Here is a 16,486-nt window from a genome sequence, read left to right as displayed (position 1 = left end):
GTGTTTATGAGAATAAGGCCCACTTCTGCACTTCTTTGGTTTGCAAACACAGCCCCGTCCCCGTTTAGCTTTAGAATTCCAGGTTCAGGGGGTTCCCAACGACATGCTTTCCTAGGTCCTTGAGAAGCAAAAGCCTGTAGGTGAGCCTTGTGGGAGGACATAGCTGTTTCAGCTGCTTGTAGTGCTGGTATGACTATGTCTTCATGGATCATCTTGTTCCTCCTGTGCCACAATCCCCAAGCTATTAAGAACACCTTCTCCAATTCTCCATTGCTGCCTTTTTGCTGCACATGCATTGCAAAATGAAACTAGCTAGAACTCATAGCCTCTGCTGGAAATTATGGAAATAGAGAGGACCACACATCTCTAACAGTTGGACATCTTAAGAGTGCATGAGTGATGTCTTCTTCAGCTTCCTTACACCATCTACAAGTAGTTTCTATTACCACTTTCCAGGACTGTAGGTTCAGCAAGGTGGGTAAGCGATTTCTACACGCCCTCCAGCCAAATATCCTAACTCGGTTTGGCACATTCATATTCCATAATTTTTGCCAAAAATTCTTCGGATTTGTCCATTTGAGCTTTCTTCTCTATGTTCATTTTTTCTGAGAGAAGAGAAAAATATGTAACCACTTTTTACAGTGTAGTCCCCATTCTTTTCTTGCTCCCAGATTAAGTGGTCCGGACAAGGGTCAGAACTTAGGAGTATCTTGAGAATTATTGCTGCTTGAGGAGCTAGAAAATGGCTTTGGATTTTTGTAACATCCCACCACTTGGTGTCTCTGTCCATTAGCGAGTCGACGGTAGCATTCTGGTGAATAACTTCAAAGCTGGCAAGTTGAGGAAGGAGCTTGTGCTGTGGCAGCCAGTAGTCAGACCACACATTGATGGACTTCCCATCACCAACTCTCCATCTACAACCTTTCATCAGATTATCTTTAGCCTCCCAAATTCCTCTCCAGACATAAGAGGGATTTGCTCCCAGTTTGGCTTCTTGGAACCTAATCTTTGGGAAGTATTTTGCTTTAAAGATCTGGTGAAGCAAAGATTGTTGTTCAGACATGATTCTCCATCCCTGCTTCGCTATAAGGGCCATATTAAACATCTGTAAATTCTTGAATCCCACCCCACCGTTTCCTTTGGTTTCACACATTTTCTTCCAGCTAATCCATCGGATTTTCTTCTCATTCTTCCTTTGACCCAACCAGAAGCTGGCCATCATACTTTCAAGTTTGGAACAAAAAGTAGATAGGAAGCTTAAAACAGCTCATAGCGTAAGAGGGAATAGACAAAGCTTTTATCAATATTTCCTTGCCGCCTTGAGACAACACATTTTCCTTCCATCCTTGGAGTTTGGACCATACCTTGTGCTTTAGGTCTGAAAAGGTCTTTTTTTTCCCCTACCTATCATTGGAGGGAGACCAAGGTACCTCTCATATTGTTGATGACGATTTACCCCCCAAAAACTAAGGATCTCTTGTTGTTGTTGGTAGGGAACATTCTTGCTAAACACCATAGAAGTTTTATCTTTGTTTACTTTTTGACCTGAAGCCTTTTCATAGATGTCCAGCAGAACTTGAATATGAACATTAGTGGCCAGATTAGCCTTACAAAACATAACGCTATCATTCGCAAAAAGAAGGTGATTTAGTCTTGGAGCACCTCTACAAATGCACAAACCTTCAATTTGCTTTGATCTCTCAACTTTCTTAAGGAGAGAAATCTGCCCCTCTGTGCATAGCAAGAATAATTAAGGGAAGATAGGATCTCCTTGCCGCAGGCCACGAAAAGGGAAGATTAGGCCTTTAGGTTCCCCATTGACTAAAATAGAAAAGGAGACTGAGGTTGTTCTTGTATTCTATATATAACCATTTGTGCAAAGATTACAATCAAAGACTTAAAGACAAATTGATTTGCAAGCGGTGATTTGAACATTGATTATGTAACTGTATAAATCTGTGATATAGCTATGATTGAGAGTCATTAGTTGACTTTCCTTGTAGAGATGGTTTAGTAGATGTCTCCTTAATACCACCCCTCCCTCAAGCTAAATCGGGTTGGTGACCTAGTAATCTTAGACCGAAATATCTCAAATTGCGGTCCTGAAAGGCTTTTTGTAAATAGACTAGCAACTTGTAGAATAGAATGGATAAATTTGACACACAAGTTCCCAACTACAACTTGTTCTCGAATAAAATCATAGTTTAATGCTAGTAAAATCATAAAATTTCGACCCTAACTGGGCTTGTAAAACTAGATTTGGATACATGAGTATTGCATTCTAATTATCATAGTATAAATTTTATTGTCTTAGAACATTAAAATGACGCTCATAAAGGAGATGGAGAACCCATGCTGCCTAAGTAGCAATAAGTGTAAGAGATCTACACTCGATTCAACACTTGATCAAGATAAAGTGAGCTACTTTTTTGCATGCCAACAAATTAGTTTTGAGTCAATACAAACTAGAAAATCAGATATGGACATTCATATGTCGAGTTAGCTAACCCAATCAGGTTCGAAATAAGCAACAAGGTTTTTGTACTTTGAGATAAGAAGTTGAAGCCAAAGAGCAGGGTACCTTTGATGTACTTGAGTATTCTTTTCATAGCTCGATAATGATCTTATAAGTGTATGACTCAACTGACATACAATGTTACCTAGTTAGGATAGGTCAGGTTGTGTGATGGTAAGGAATTGGAGGGCACCAAAAAGGGATCGAAATGAGGTTAGATTGGAGAAGGGTGTTCTTGCACTTGAAAGTCATCACCTAACTATGGGAGTGGCTATAGGTTTGTTGTCAATCATGCATGCTCCTGTAAGTAAATTAAAAATATATTTTATTTGTGCTAAGAACAACCCATTAGAATGGTCTTGAACTTCAAGGCCTAAGAAGTAGGTTGTGTTTCAATGTTGAGTTGAGTTGAGTTCTTCATCAATAGTAGTGAGTTGAGATGGTGGAGTGAGTTATGTAGGACTCACATAAGATGAGTTTAGATGTATTTAGATATTAAGATGAGTTAAGATATATTTGTGGGAAGTTGAAAAAGATTGTGTATCCCGCGAGTAAAGAGGTATTGAGTTGAAAATGATTGTGGATCCTATGTGTAAAAAGGTTTTGAGTTGAAATGAGTTTAGTGATTTGAGAGTTTTGTATTTAGATGTTAGAAGAGGTCTAAATCTGAACCGAACTCAGCTAAACTAAGTTCAGTCAAGGAACCAAACATAGCCGTAATATAGTGGCCAGAGAACTTTCACGAAAAATTCTTGACCAAGTTGAGCAATAAGATTATCAAGAAGCTTGGTGTTGTTGCCTATCACAACAATATTGTCTGCATAAAGTAACAAGTATATGTTGCCAGTAGGTTTGTGGTAGACAAAAAAAGAAGAATATGCTCGGCTGCATTGAAAACCAAATTTAGTAAAAAATGGCTGAATTTGTGAAACCAAGCATGCAAAGCTTGCTTTAATTCATATAAAGTTGTTTGCAACCGAGAGATAAGTGGGAAATTCTGGATTAGTGCAACCAAGTGGTTGCTCTATATAGATTTGTTTAGATAATGAACCATGAAGAAATGTATGTTTTTCCGTCCAATTGCCTTAGAGACTAATGGGTCATGAAGACAAGAGAAAGCACAACTGAGACAGTGGTGTCTTTTACAAAAGGGCTATAGGTCTCATGAAAATTTAGACCAGGCAATTGTGTATATCTTTTAGCCACCAAACCTGTTTTATAATGTTCAACAGTGCCATCTAGTTTAAGCTTGGTGCCAAAAACCAACGAGAACCAATGATATTATGATTGCTTGGCCTAGGCACTAAGGTGCAAGTCTGATTATGATGTAGGGCTCGTATTTCTTCATCCATGGCACCTATCCATTCAGGATTATTTAAGATTGACCTGAGTCCTTTTGGTTATTTGATAGGTAAAAGAGAATGAAAACTTGAGAACATTGCAAACCAATGATGGCAGGCTATGCGTTAGCATTGAAGACATAGGTGTCGTTTAGATTCGAATATGAGTTGAGATGAGTTGAGATGGATTGTGAATAGTAGTGAGATTTATGAGTTAAAGTTGTTGAATAGTAGTGAATAGTAGTGAGATGAGTTGAGATGGGCTGTGAATACAACTTTTTCTGGGGTTACAATTTTGTGTGTTAATAGGAGAGAAGATGGTGGAATGTTTAGAGTGGATGATCAAGCAACAGATGTAGGTTCAACAAGTAGGTTGGGCAAGGCTAGGGAGATGGTTATGTTTGAGGAAGAGGAACGACAATGATTTTCTAAAGTAGGAGAGGAAGAAATAGGACTGAGTGTACATGGACAACAAGGTTTAGAGTAAGAATGAGAGCTTTGGTTGACAGATGTGCATGAGGCAGCTTTAGTAATGGCAATAGGGATTTGCGAGCTTGTTGATGAGGCCACAAAAAATTTGTGGGGCATCAAAATAGAATAAAAAAACTAAGACAAAAAAATGTAGGTGGAGAGGTGCCTACAAAAGGAAAGTTATGTTCATCAAAGGTAATGGCATTGTGAGGCCAACTTCAGTTATATGCATATGCTTATGTTCTACCCTTCCATTATTGTGCATGTGTGTATGGGCATGAAATTTAATGTTGAATGTCATGATGTTCCAAGTGAGTTCGAAAATGAGTATTGGTAAATTCATATACTTTATCACACAAAAAGACCTTAGTTTTATAGGAGAATTGATTTTCAACAAGCCTTTGAAACCGAATGAAGGTCGCACAAAAATCAAGTTTGGTTTTTAAGTGGTACAACCAAGTGAATCTTGATTGGTCATCAATGAAGATTACATAGAACTGAGAGCCTAAGGAAGAAGGGACATGTGAAGGACCCCACAAGTTGTAGTGGATTAAATCTTAAATTGAAGCAATTTGATATTTATTGGGATTAAAAAGAACTATGCAACTTTTGCCTAATTCATAGCTTGAACAAAGAGAGGCTTGATGACCTCAATCAAGAACATAAAGTCCATTAAACCTTCTACTAATTCCCAACTTCCTCTTTGCAAATCTTGTATAACCACACTAGAATCATTAAAGGTAATAGAGCAATTAATGATTACAAGCACTTAATTTGTTGATAGTAAGTTTTTGGTGATATGGGAAAATACAAGAACATCAGTTGTGCAACTGGCAGGAAAACACCATTTCCAACAAAAACTTTATTAGTACCCATGTAGGGAGTAGAAATATTAAGTTGTGCGAAATCATTGGTCGTGTGAGAAGAGGCCCCACTATCAATGTACCAATCAAAAGCGTTTGGATCACTAAGGATGAAGAATTCTGCAACAATGGCGACATGACCACGTTAGTTGTATCTCTCCCAAAAAATTGTTGCAACATGACCAATTTTGAAACATATTTGGCAAACAAGTTTAGGTTGTAGAGAGTTGGAGTTTTTGGTGGTGGAGATGGTACATCTACCTTGAGCACTATAATTCCTATTGCCTTGAGGCTTCCACAATGACCTCTACCATGATTGCCATTTTGACCTCCTCTTTCAAGAACAATGAATGTAACAACAGTTATGGCGTCTCGTATCTCAGTAAAGGACCTGGCAATGATTCATGCTGCCAATGGTGCTAACCGGTCAGCAATACCCTTAGATCGGGAATTGGCGTACAATTTTCACAATGTAGTGCATATGTAAGCAAAGTCTATCTTTATCACATTGGAATAACTAAAGTTTAGTTAGAGACTAAAAGCAATTTGTACTAGAGGTCTAAACTAGAAATAGGTTCATCCATTAAAACACAAATATCTATATGTCACTGTCACTTCTCAAAAAATATTACATAGTACCATCTATTCAATTCCTACGTCTAGGTACGACAGACCAAATATGATTTATCGCCTGGCTAAATAGTATATCTCCACAAATACAAACAACTATTGACAGAGATAGGCCTCCATTACTATCACCTGGGCAAGGCCGATCCTTCTTCCTCAAGAACCTCTCCTAGGGCTACCTCTACATCAATGTCTACAATTCCGATAACTGAAACCATAGGTAGGTTAAACAACTTTGACAAAACGGCTAATGAGAGACAATGCACATGAAGATGTAATGCATAGTTTTGTATAAAACACTATGAACACATATATTTATGCATGATGAGGTTTCATCCTCTTGGAAAAATCACATGCATTCACAATTATGGCGAGGAACCATCCTCTAAATAAAACACAAGTAAATAAGCATGGCAAGAAATTAACTTTTAAGGAATTACCCTCTTTGCAAATCTCAAGTAAACATATTTATCACCGAGACGAGGAACTACCCTTTTTTAAACACATAAAACTCATAATATCTCATCATATAAATCTAGTAGGGAATCACTTCACCGTTTGACTTGGGGACTCACTCCCACTTGTCCAATGTGCAAGCTAACTCGCTTGTTTCAAATCATTCAACACGCACCAAGATATACTTGATCAACCCAAGGACACTTTCTACCCGGTTAACCAACTCGAAGACACCACACATGATATATTAGGGGAATCTCTTAACTCGTCTATTAAGTGAGGCCAATACGAAACCGTTTTACTCCAATCATCACAAGAAGTACCCTTACTCCCTGCATGGAACTCATGGAAACATGTCATAGGAATTGCACGAAGACTTCTCTACCTTCCATGATGATTGACACACAATAAGACTCACGCACCTGAAATCACAACATCATCAATCTGAACCTTTTAAAGTCAACATCTCAAAATCACAGTGTAAACATAATCCATAAACATAATGAAGAATGTGCATATTATTTTCATAAAAAGAAAGGTGAAAGTTATAAGATATGCAAGGCTAAATCTTACAACATATCCATGACATTTACCCCACATTCCTAGTACTATCTTAGAAGCTAACCTATCTCAACAGTATTTAAAATACTATGGCAATGTTGATGCTGCTCCCTTTGTTGCTCTATTTGAAGCCACTTGTTTTCTTCAAAGACTCTGACTCTAGAGAAACTCCAACGCTTACAATCTCAAAATTGAGATTTTGTCTCTTGTCCAATCTCTTTTATAGGGTAGGACCATCAAGTGTCCTTCTAACGTACTTCTAACTCCAGTCATGCTTGAATAGGAGTATTTTAGTCTCAGCCATCCATCTTGAGAGACACAGACTGACGGGACAAGGCACACACATTCCTGAGTTTTCCTTGTGCCTAATCCTCGATCTCTCCTAGAATAAGAGTCTCCCATGTGGCACTAGACCATACCTCTAGGTTTAGATGATATGGTCTATAGAATCATAATCCTTTTTTGGCAGATTCACTCCAGATGTGATATTTCAAGTGGAGTATGAGTCTCCGCTTACGACACTACTCCCTTTTGAGTATTTTCGTGTTATCCTGGAAAACCACTAAGTTCTTATGGGTCTTGTCCTTAACCATGCTCTCCTTATGCTCATAACTTGCCCTCTGCACCAGCCTTCCTTGCCTTCATATGGTTGGTGCCTCTACTTGATTGACCATATCTAGGTGACAAGTGCTTTGTTTCACTCTGTGCTGAGGTGTGTCAGCTCGGCCTTCTACATAGTGTTACTCACTCCCATCTCTGTATTAGCTGCGCTTTGTAGGCCACCACTCGTCTTCCACCTTTCCAAGGAAAAGACTCCTTTCTTTGCCTTCCACTTGCCCTTGGAAGGTGGCATGTCCCCTAGCCTTGTGTTGGCACAGTCTTCATAACAATAGTGGCACGACCTTCAAGATATTTGATGAGAAAGTCTTGGCTCTCGTGCTTTTGATATGATATCCTTGATGGTGGTAGTGGAAAATGGGATAACAAGGCAATGAAAAATGTAGAAAATTCAAGTCCCAACGCACGTAAAAACCAATAGACTTTATTATAGTTATCAACGGGACAACCTATGTCTGTAAGTTGATCATAGAGTGTTTTGAAGTATCAAGACTAATCGCTAACATTTCGAGTTCCTTTCTTTATTTATTAAAGCTCATCTTTTGACTTTGAGTTCTCTAACTAGCCATTGATATATGAGTAAATGGAAGTTATAAAGAGCAGTCCAAGCATCACGAACAGTACTAGTCAAGCCAAGAATTTCACCGATGCTAATTTGAAAGTGTCTAGATTTTTCTCTTATTTTCTCTAGATTTATTTTTGTTTTTTTGTTTTTTTTTAACTTTAGGATTACGATCCCCTTGTTCTATTTCTTTCAACAATGATTTTCTATGAATTCTGTCCTTGGAGTCTTCCCCAATTCAATCTATTAAATGTCTTTGGATTAAATGGGGACTGCTAAACCAAGTTATAAACTCATTTGAGGGATTAATTTCTATATGAGCCTTCTTATGGCATACTACTTTCAGTTGACATATAGTGTATAAAGTCTTCAAGCTAAATCAGGTTTTTTTCTATCATTTATATATTAATGGGCAAATTGCAATTTCCCCAGAATGATGATATATATGTAAGAAAAATACTGAAAACAACATTAAGACAATTATAGGGACATTTGAGAGTAAAGTACCATTGGAAACGGTCCTCCCAATCTAGAAAACTAATTTCCCTAGTAGACCAACAAATTGACGGTAAATTCATCATTATTGGGTTGAAATACACAAATAAAAAAACCAAACAAAGATTCTCTACAATTTCCCAAATTGCCGAATATGGGTTATCGCATTACGTACCTAGGGTTTTCTCTGGCGGCTAGGAAACTGCAACAAACTTCATTGGCGAATCCAACTCGCTGAGATGGATAATGGACTCTGCGATGAACATATTGGCACAGATGGATTGGGATTTTGCGAAGAACATAAGCTCGTGGCTAGGTATCAGGATTCTACGCCGATTATTTCGATTGGGTGGATAAGCAATTGCAGCAGTAACCTCAGGGCCAATATCGACGTCTACGTCCGCCATAATAGGGGCCACATTCTTTGACGGTTATGCTTGCGGCAAGAAACAAAGTAGGTGTCACGCCGAAAACTGTGGCTTAAGACTTTTGACCACAATTTTGCTAACAATTGCGGCAAGAAATCATCGCCGCAAAAGACACATAATCATGTTGTAGTGCGTGTTCTTTGAGAATAAGTAATTCTACATATAATCGTGAAGTGCGTAAATGCCACGTAATCGTTTTGAAAAATAGTAAAGTCCACTATTAAAAAATTACTTTTTTTTTTCATGTGAATCTCATATTTTATTCACTTTTTTCAAAGCGATTATGCAATAATTACATAATTTACAATTGTAAATATCTCCTCTCTTTGAGAATATAGCTGCTAATGTTGTTAGACTAATTAACAAAACCAAGGGTTTTTAAATATTAAAGAAGAATGGGCCGCTAACGCTAGTGATCTAATACTACCGGTTAATTCTATTAAAAAGTGTTGACATAGTACTCAAAGATCAACACTTGGAGGAAAAATTGTCTCTCTGTCTTTGTCACGGATTTAAGAAGAGATGTGAACTTTGGTTATGTATTAATGACTATTAATATAGTATTAATTATAAATTAAATAATTTCTTCAAACCAATTAATCTTAGAGAAAAAAGTTTTCTCTGTCTGCGTCAAGAATTTAAGAAGAGAGGTGAACTTTTCTTTTGTATTGACTATTAATACATTATAAATTAAATGATCAAATTACATGATGATCTGCGAATATTTAATTAATTAAGCTCGCATGCTGAGTGATAAAATGTCAAAAACTACATGATTAAACTGCTAAAGTAAGTGAATTGTTTAATCAAAATGTGAATGGAGCATTTAATTATGTAGTAAATTTTAATTCTTGACTCAATATGAAATTTTGATATTTTACACTTGAAAAGAGTTGTAATGCAACCAGACCACATCATAAATTAATATCCCAAAATTTTACTCATATTATATTTGTGTTGCAGGACATTATGGGAAAAATATTAATTTATATGGGTATTTTTGGAAATACCCAACTGGTACAACAACATGAAATGGATCCATTCACGCACAGCAGCAGAAACGTGTACGGATTGAAGACCACTCACAGCGGCTGAGCTCAAAACGCAAGAGAGGGAGGCATGAAACGCGGACGCACGCACTGGGCTGGAACGAAACGCAGAGCTGCAGGGATGAAACGCATGAAGCGGATCAGTGCTGGGTTGAGACATGTGCACGGCGTGAAACGCGGACGCACGCACTGGGCTGGAATGAAACGCAGAGCTGCAGGGAAGAAACGAACGAAGCATAGACGCGAAATGTGCTGGGCTGAGACGTGTGCACGGGAGAAACGAGAAACGCACGAAGCTGAGAGTCAAAACGCAGAACGGGGCTTGGCGAAAGGGGCGAAACGGCAACGCACAGTATAAAAAGAAATTATTTCTGCTGTGCGCGGCCTCTTCTTCTTTTTTTCGGATTTTATTTTCGCATTCCAGTTCCTTTGACTGCTATTTCATTTTATTTTCCGCCAGTTTCTGATTTCAGCACATTTGAGAGATACAGTATATTTTTATTCAACAACTTTCCTTTGAAACAGTATTTGATGATGTTAGATTTTAATTTTTTTGAGCATTTTGTTAATCTTGAGATGGTAGGCTAGATTTTTAACTTGGGATTCAATGAGTAACCCATGACTATTTAGGGTTGGATTTACTTCAATATTTAGTGCTTTTGATGATTAACTTGATGGATTATATCTCAATGTGCATCTAGAAAATATTAGAGTTCTTTGTTCTTGATTTAGATCAATTGTAGGCGTAAAGGCACAATTGATACTTGAACAAGTAACATAACTTTAATGTTTTTCTTTCACTTTTCTATGATTGTCATATAATTTGTCAAGTAGTTTTATTAAAATAAAATTGTTGTTTATTGTTATATTATCCGACTATGATTTCTAGGAATGAGAGAATGATTGAGAGAAAATGAAAAGAGAAGAAAATCCATCACCAAATTAGTGGGCGAAAATTGCATCTCAAGTGTTTGTTTAATTGTTTCTTACAAGTTTAAGTCAACTTCCACACGATTTCTTTAAATCTCTTTAATCTTAGCAATTTTAGAAAAATAGATTTTCTTTTATTTTCAGATTTACTTATACTTGAACGTCCCGATAATTTCACTCATAATTCATTCCACACTCCCTTAGTAAATAGCCACATTTAGGTGTCAATATTGTTAGTGGTTAAGTTTAGAAATTTATTTCTCTTTGCTTATTATTTTTGTTCATTGCTAGCTCATTTAGTTTACTCTTTTCTTATCATTTTAAACTTTCGTATCACTCCAAACGGTAATATGTGGTCTTGCGAAAATGAAATGTTTGCTAAATTCTCATTGTCCCTGTGAATTCGATATTGGGATTTACCCTTGTATTACTTTGACAGCTTCTACGCTTGGAAGTCAAAATTAAAAGCAGATCACTGAGTGATCTGGACGTTCTTTGTTATTTATATCTCGTTTGGATGATAAGATGAGATGAGATAATTTTAGTTAAAAATTGAATAGTACTATATTATATATATATGATTCATTGAAGAGAAAAACGACAATACTATATTAAAAAATAATATTTTAATAATATTATCTTTTTTCTCTTCAATGAATCATATATATATATATAATACATGCATGCAGATTACTGAAGATCGATCATGAATATAATTAAATTATAAATTAAATGATTAAATATTTCATATAATAAATTACTTTTCTGTCATAATAAATTACTTCCCCGCCAATTTTTACTGTTCGAACATTTTTTTTACTGTTCGAATAGAAAAACTTTTTGAGACGATTCAATTCCTTACAGAAAAAACTGTTCGAACGGTGATTTTACCGTTCGAATGATTTTGTGAAGTCATCAATTTTTTTAAACGAAATTTTTTTCGTCCCTAAATAATTTCGTTCCAAAAGCTCAAATTTGTTGTAGTGTTTACTAATTAATCAGCTTATAAATATAATTACGTCACTGGACAAATGCATGCATTATATCAATTTGATATTTACAAATCCATGCAGAACCAGATCAATATAATATAATTAAGCCGCCTGGCCATATTATATAATGCACTATTATTGTATGCTAGCTAACGTTAATTACCAAAAAGAATCATATATACAAACTAGCTAGCATGCATGCATGCATGATGCAATTAGACTAACAAGCTAGCTAGGCGCAGCAGAAAAAACTTCCAAGAATCGTTAATTTGCGGCCTTCATGCATGATTAACATATATATAATATAAGTTGTGCAAAAAGATCCGATTAATGTACGCAACATGAGCTCGAGCAGCTAAAGCCTAAAGAACTACTAGATCAGACAATTATTAAACTTTTAACAGCGCTCACTAATTAAATAAAAACTCTACTTATTATAAATAAATAACAGCGTTCACTAATTAACACAATTAATGCCGTCTAATAAACAGTACCTACGTACCAGCAAACACAAGACCATCTATCTAGGAATCTGAAATAATAAACTTAGAAACTATATATATCTACTCTATTATAATAGATGGCTATCTAACGTCTATAAATAGTAATTTTTGTTATTTTTTCATTAACTTTTCTTATATTTCCGTTAAATCATGTTTTACCAACATGTGCTTAAAATTCTTGACCATTTGGCGTGTAACTCTCTTGTAGAATTTAATAAAGGATTCTGTTTTACCAAAAAGTCCTTAAGATCCTTGACCATTTAACGTGTAGCGCCCTTAATAGCCCTACGGCACACATGAATTAACGTCTATTTTTCATGTCTTTTTTGTTCTGACAGTTTACTCATTTTCCTTTCTTTTTGTTTTAATTTTTTTAAAATAAAAAAATAATAATATTTTATTATTATATAGAGAGTAAATAGATAATCCAATATAGATGCAAACTAATGCTCATACTTTACTGAAGTTTAGATTTTTTTTTAATCTTGATTTTTTGTCTAACGTTATATTTTCTTTTCCCAGATAAATAAACTACTGACCTTTTCACTTTTTTTTATTTAAATTATTATGTCAGATGCATCCCAGGGTTAACACACACGAGACCATTCCCTAGTATATATATGAATATATATATATATATATATATATATATATATATTCTTGTATGTACAAGAGATCAGCTAATTAAGAGCCTCGATCCATCGTTTATATTTATTTATTTATTTATTTATAAAAATAAAAATAAATAAAAAAAGGGTCGAACATGCAGCATGCATACACTTCGATGCTTAATATTTCGTTACATACGAAAGGCAAATTAAAGTACATGTCACGAGCAGTTGCAAGTATATATTATATATTACCGATAACACAAGCCACAAGGGAACTGAAAACTCTATTCCTTTAGGGTGTAAGTCTTATTGATAACCATACTGACACTGACCTTTCTTCTAGCTATTTTCTTAAATTATTATTGATTATTATATATCTTGATTGTAATATCACTTGATGATCAGCTCTTAATTATTATGAGCTCCATCAAAATGCGAATCATGTATGTGTGCATGTATGGATCATGATCATTGCGGGCCTAATTAATACTATATAATTATAAACCTAGCTAATTAACCCAAAAACTTGAGCTCGATCGAAAATAAGTTTGTGCTGATCACCTTTTGATGATTTGATCTCACAAACCAAGCTTGAGCTCATCAAAATTTACAAGCCATATATATATATGCAAACAGTAAAAGCTAGCTAGCTCGCTCAAGCATGTTTCGCTAGCTAGCTGTACCCTAGCTCACATATATATATTTATATCATGTGTTCTTTAACTAAAATATGATTTATAATAAGGTGATATTTTCAGTACTCCAACCAATTATGCGTTGGCAATTGATAATTTGCTAGCGTACGTCGTCTCTCTTATCAACGTTAGGGAAAAGTTGGGCCTACCATGTGCAACATGTTATATCCTTATGCTTGTCTAAAGCAAACATTCCTTTGACTATCTCACAAGACAAATAGAAGGATTTAATTATATATATTTCCTTTTTTGATCTGCAATTCCTGCATGTAAATCATGCTTTCGTCTTTCTCAAAAATCTTCGATGTTAAAAGGGGATTAGATGGCCAATACTGCTTCAGAGTTCAGACATATATCATGGGCATATAAGACAATGAAATCTGTCAAAAAAAGTGCTAAAATCTCAAAGAGAGTTCAGTTGATCATAACTAGAATTAACGATATATATAATATATAATAACTCCGGCAACCTGGTTTAGCAGCCGGCCTTTTCTAAGGTATAGGCCGTAGGCCTGAATTCAGGATATAGCTAGCTAGGACGTGGTCATATACAAACAGAACAAAGTTAAAAAGACGAGCAGTGCAAATGCTGACAGATCGATGAAAGGATTTAGTTAATTTCGGGACCCTAAAACTTTTGATAACCCAAAGCTGGATGAATAGTACCGGCCGTGTAAACCAACATGAAGAAAACATGTAAATCAACACGGAATTAAGTTTGAAATAGAAAATCATTTATACGTTTATAGCTAGCTAGCTAGCTAGATCCGTTGTCCGTGTTAAATCGCTATCTTGCTATCATAAACAGCCAGTAGTACTACGTGCATTATTAAGCATTCATCCTGGCTGTGAGTAGCGATGGAGGAGTTTTGATACATTTCTTACCTCCAAATATGCTATCATCATGAGCCTTAGAAAGAAGTAAAAGGAACCCAGCTCGTACTTTCCCTCGATCTTGTATCACTAGCATAAATATATATGCTCCAACAGCTAGCTTGTTCCAAACTTGATGAACCCCAACACATGCCTGCTGCCTGTACGCAAGGGCTGAATTTCTTTTCATATATATATATATATATACTTCAAGTCTTTCATCTAAAACGTCCTACTTTTAACAGTATGGCGAATATAAACTTACATGTCGTACTGATTAATTACATAAGAAGCAGAAACATCCTTAATTTCTTCAGTCCAACAAAAAAAGGCCAGCTTAGAAGCGAACTTACACGGACAAACACGCACGCAACATGCACACAAACATACAGAAAGTAATATAAAAGCTGGTTATTTATCCCCGCATTACCAGTCAGATCATTATCTTTTTATGTACAATATTAGATCAAGATCAAGATTGCCCGGACAAGCGTCCTGAGCCTCCGACTTATGAGTGTCTTTAAATTTGTAGATTTGTGCATATGTGCGTGTAAAACCAATTATATAACCTATTTAGGATCCGTGCTTTAGATACTTACCACTCACTATATATATATAAAACTTACCATCCATCTTCTTATCCTCTACTGCATGTTGAAAAGTTTTTATCTGGCCTGCTCATTTATCAAAGTGATCGGCTATAGTCTGCATGACCTTAACCTGGGTGGCAAGACACGTTACAAAGTGGGCTGTCTCCTCCAACAAGCTGCACATATCCATGGTTTTCCCACCTGGTACAAGATGTCTAAGCTTGTTGGTTTGGCTTAGCTCCCCTTGGGGATCATTCTTAATGACCCTTTTCTTCTTCAAGCAAAGAGACCTCCTCCCGATCATCATATTGTGGCGCCTTGCTCGGGTTCGAAGCTTGAAAAGAAGGGCCCGGCTCCAAGCCCTCCTCGACCCAACTGTGCGCGCCATCGACAAATAAGCCGCGATCTTGATTTTGTGGCTTCGTTTACGGACTTCTTCGTCGTTGGAGGAGGAAACTGGTCTAGGGTTTCTCATTTGCGAGAGGGCACAGAGAAATCTACGAGCAAACTTAGTTTTGCGGGAGTTGGGATTAAGGGATACACCCTTTGGGGTCATGTTTGGTGCAAAGTAGATCCCTAATACCGAATGCTAAAACAAAGACTGAGAGGTTATATGATGGTGGTGGGGATCCCAATTCTAGTACAACTTAGTCTGACAGAAGTGACTTTTGTGATGAAAGAGAGACAAACAGATAACCATTAAAGTTTGGAAGTTGGGATTTCCTTCTGACACAAAGGGTCCTCTTGCTTGCAAGTACAAAAGGCAAAACTCAGCTTGGCACAGAGAGAGAGAGAGAGAGAGAGATGGGTAGTGGATGCAGATAATAAGGAAGCTGCCAGGAAGGTTTAGATTTGAGGGAGGAGAAGGGTAGGAGAGGGGGATTGAAATTGAGCGGCCATAGAGAATTTAGACTTTGTAACCATGGTTTTATTCATACAACTTAATCAACTAAACTTAGTTATCTTTATCATAAAGATGTGCCATTTGTCTGTTTGCAATAGAGAGCGTGGGAATCACGCCAGGGCTGGCAAAAGTCATGAAATATTAATATATTACTGCAGAAAATTTGCAGCAGATTACTTTATGTTGCGAAAGAATGTTGTTAGCACCAGAGGAGGAGGAGCGGTAAGCCATGATTCTAAGCCAGCCCGTGAGTGAATCGCGTGCAAAACACTTGCCACAAGATCATCCACATGCAGACAGTCCAATATTTTTTTTCTCTTTCTTATTTTTTCTGTGTAGTTTCACTTTCAAGGAATAAGGGTGGGAGAAGTGGATTGGTGGACCCACAAAGGGCCAACCACCA

General features: G+C 36.5%; 1 protein-coding gene across 1 annotated transcript; it reads right to left on the bottom strand.

Annotated features, from left to right (window-relative positions):
* Positions 1 to 15,267: 15,267 nt before the first annotated feature.
* LOC108987351 (transcription factor IBH1-like) lies at positions 15,268 to 15,735 on the bottom strand. Its single transcript, XM_018960256.2, has one exon. The coding sequence runs from the start codon at positions 15,733 to 15,735 to the stop codon at positions 15,268 to 15,270; it is 468 nt and encodes a 155-aa protein (XP_018815801.1).
* Between the last annotated feature and the right edge of the window lie 751 nt (positions 15,736 to 16,486).

Source organism: Juglans regia, chromosome 7, assembly GCF_001411555.2.
Source record: "Juglans regia cultivar Chandler chromosome 7, Walnut 2.0, whole genome shotgun sequence".
NCBI classification, from domain to species: domain Eukaryota; kingdom Viridiplantae; phylum Streptophyta; class Magnoliopsida; order Fagales; family Juglandaceae; genus Juglans; species Juglans regia.
The sequence above is the reverse complement of the archived record's forward strand: the minus strand, read 5'-3'. Positions and strand labels throughout refer to the sequence as shown.

Coding starts and splice junctions, on each gene's coding strand:
- LOC108987351 (XM_018960256.2), bottom strand. CDS start 15,735: ATGACCCCAAAGGGTGTATCCCTTAATCCCAACTCCCGCAAAACTAAG.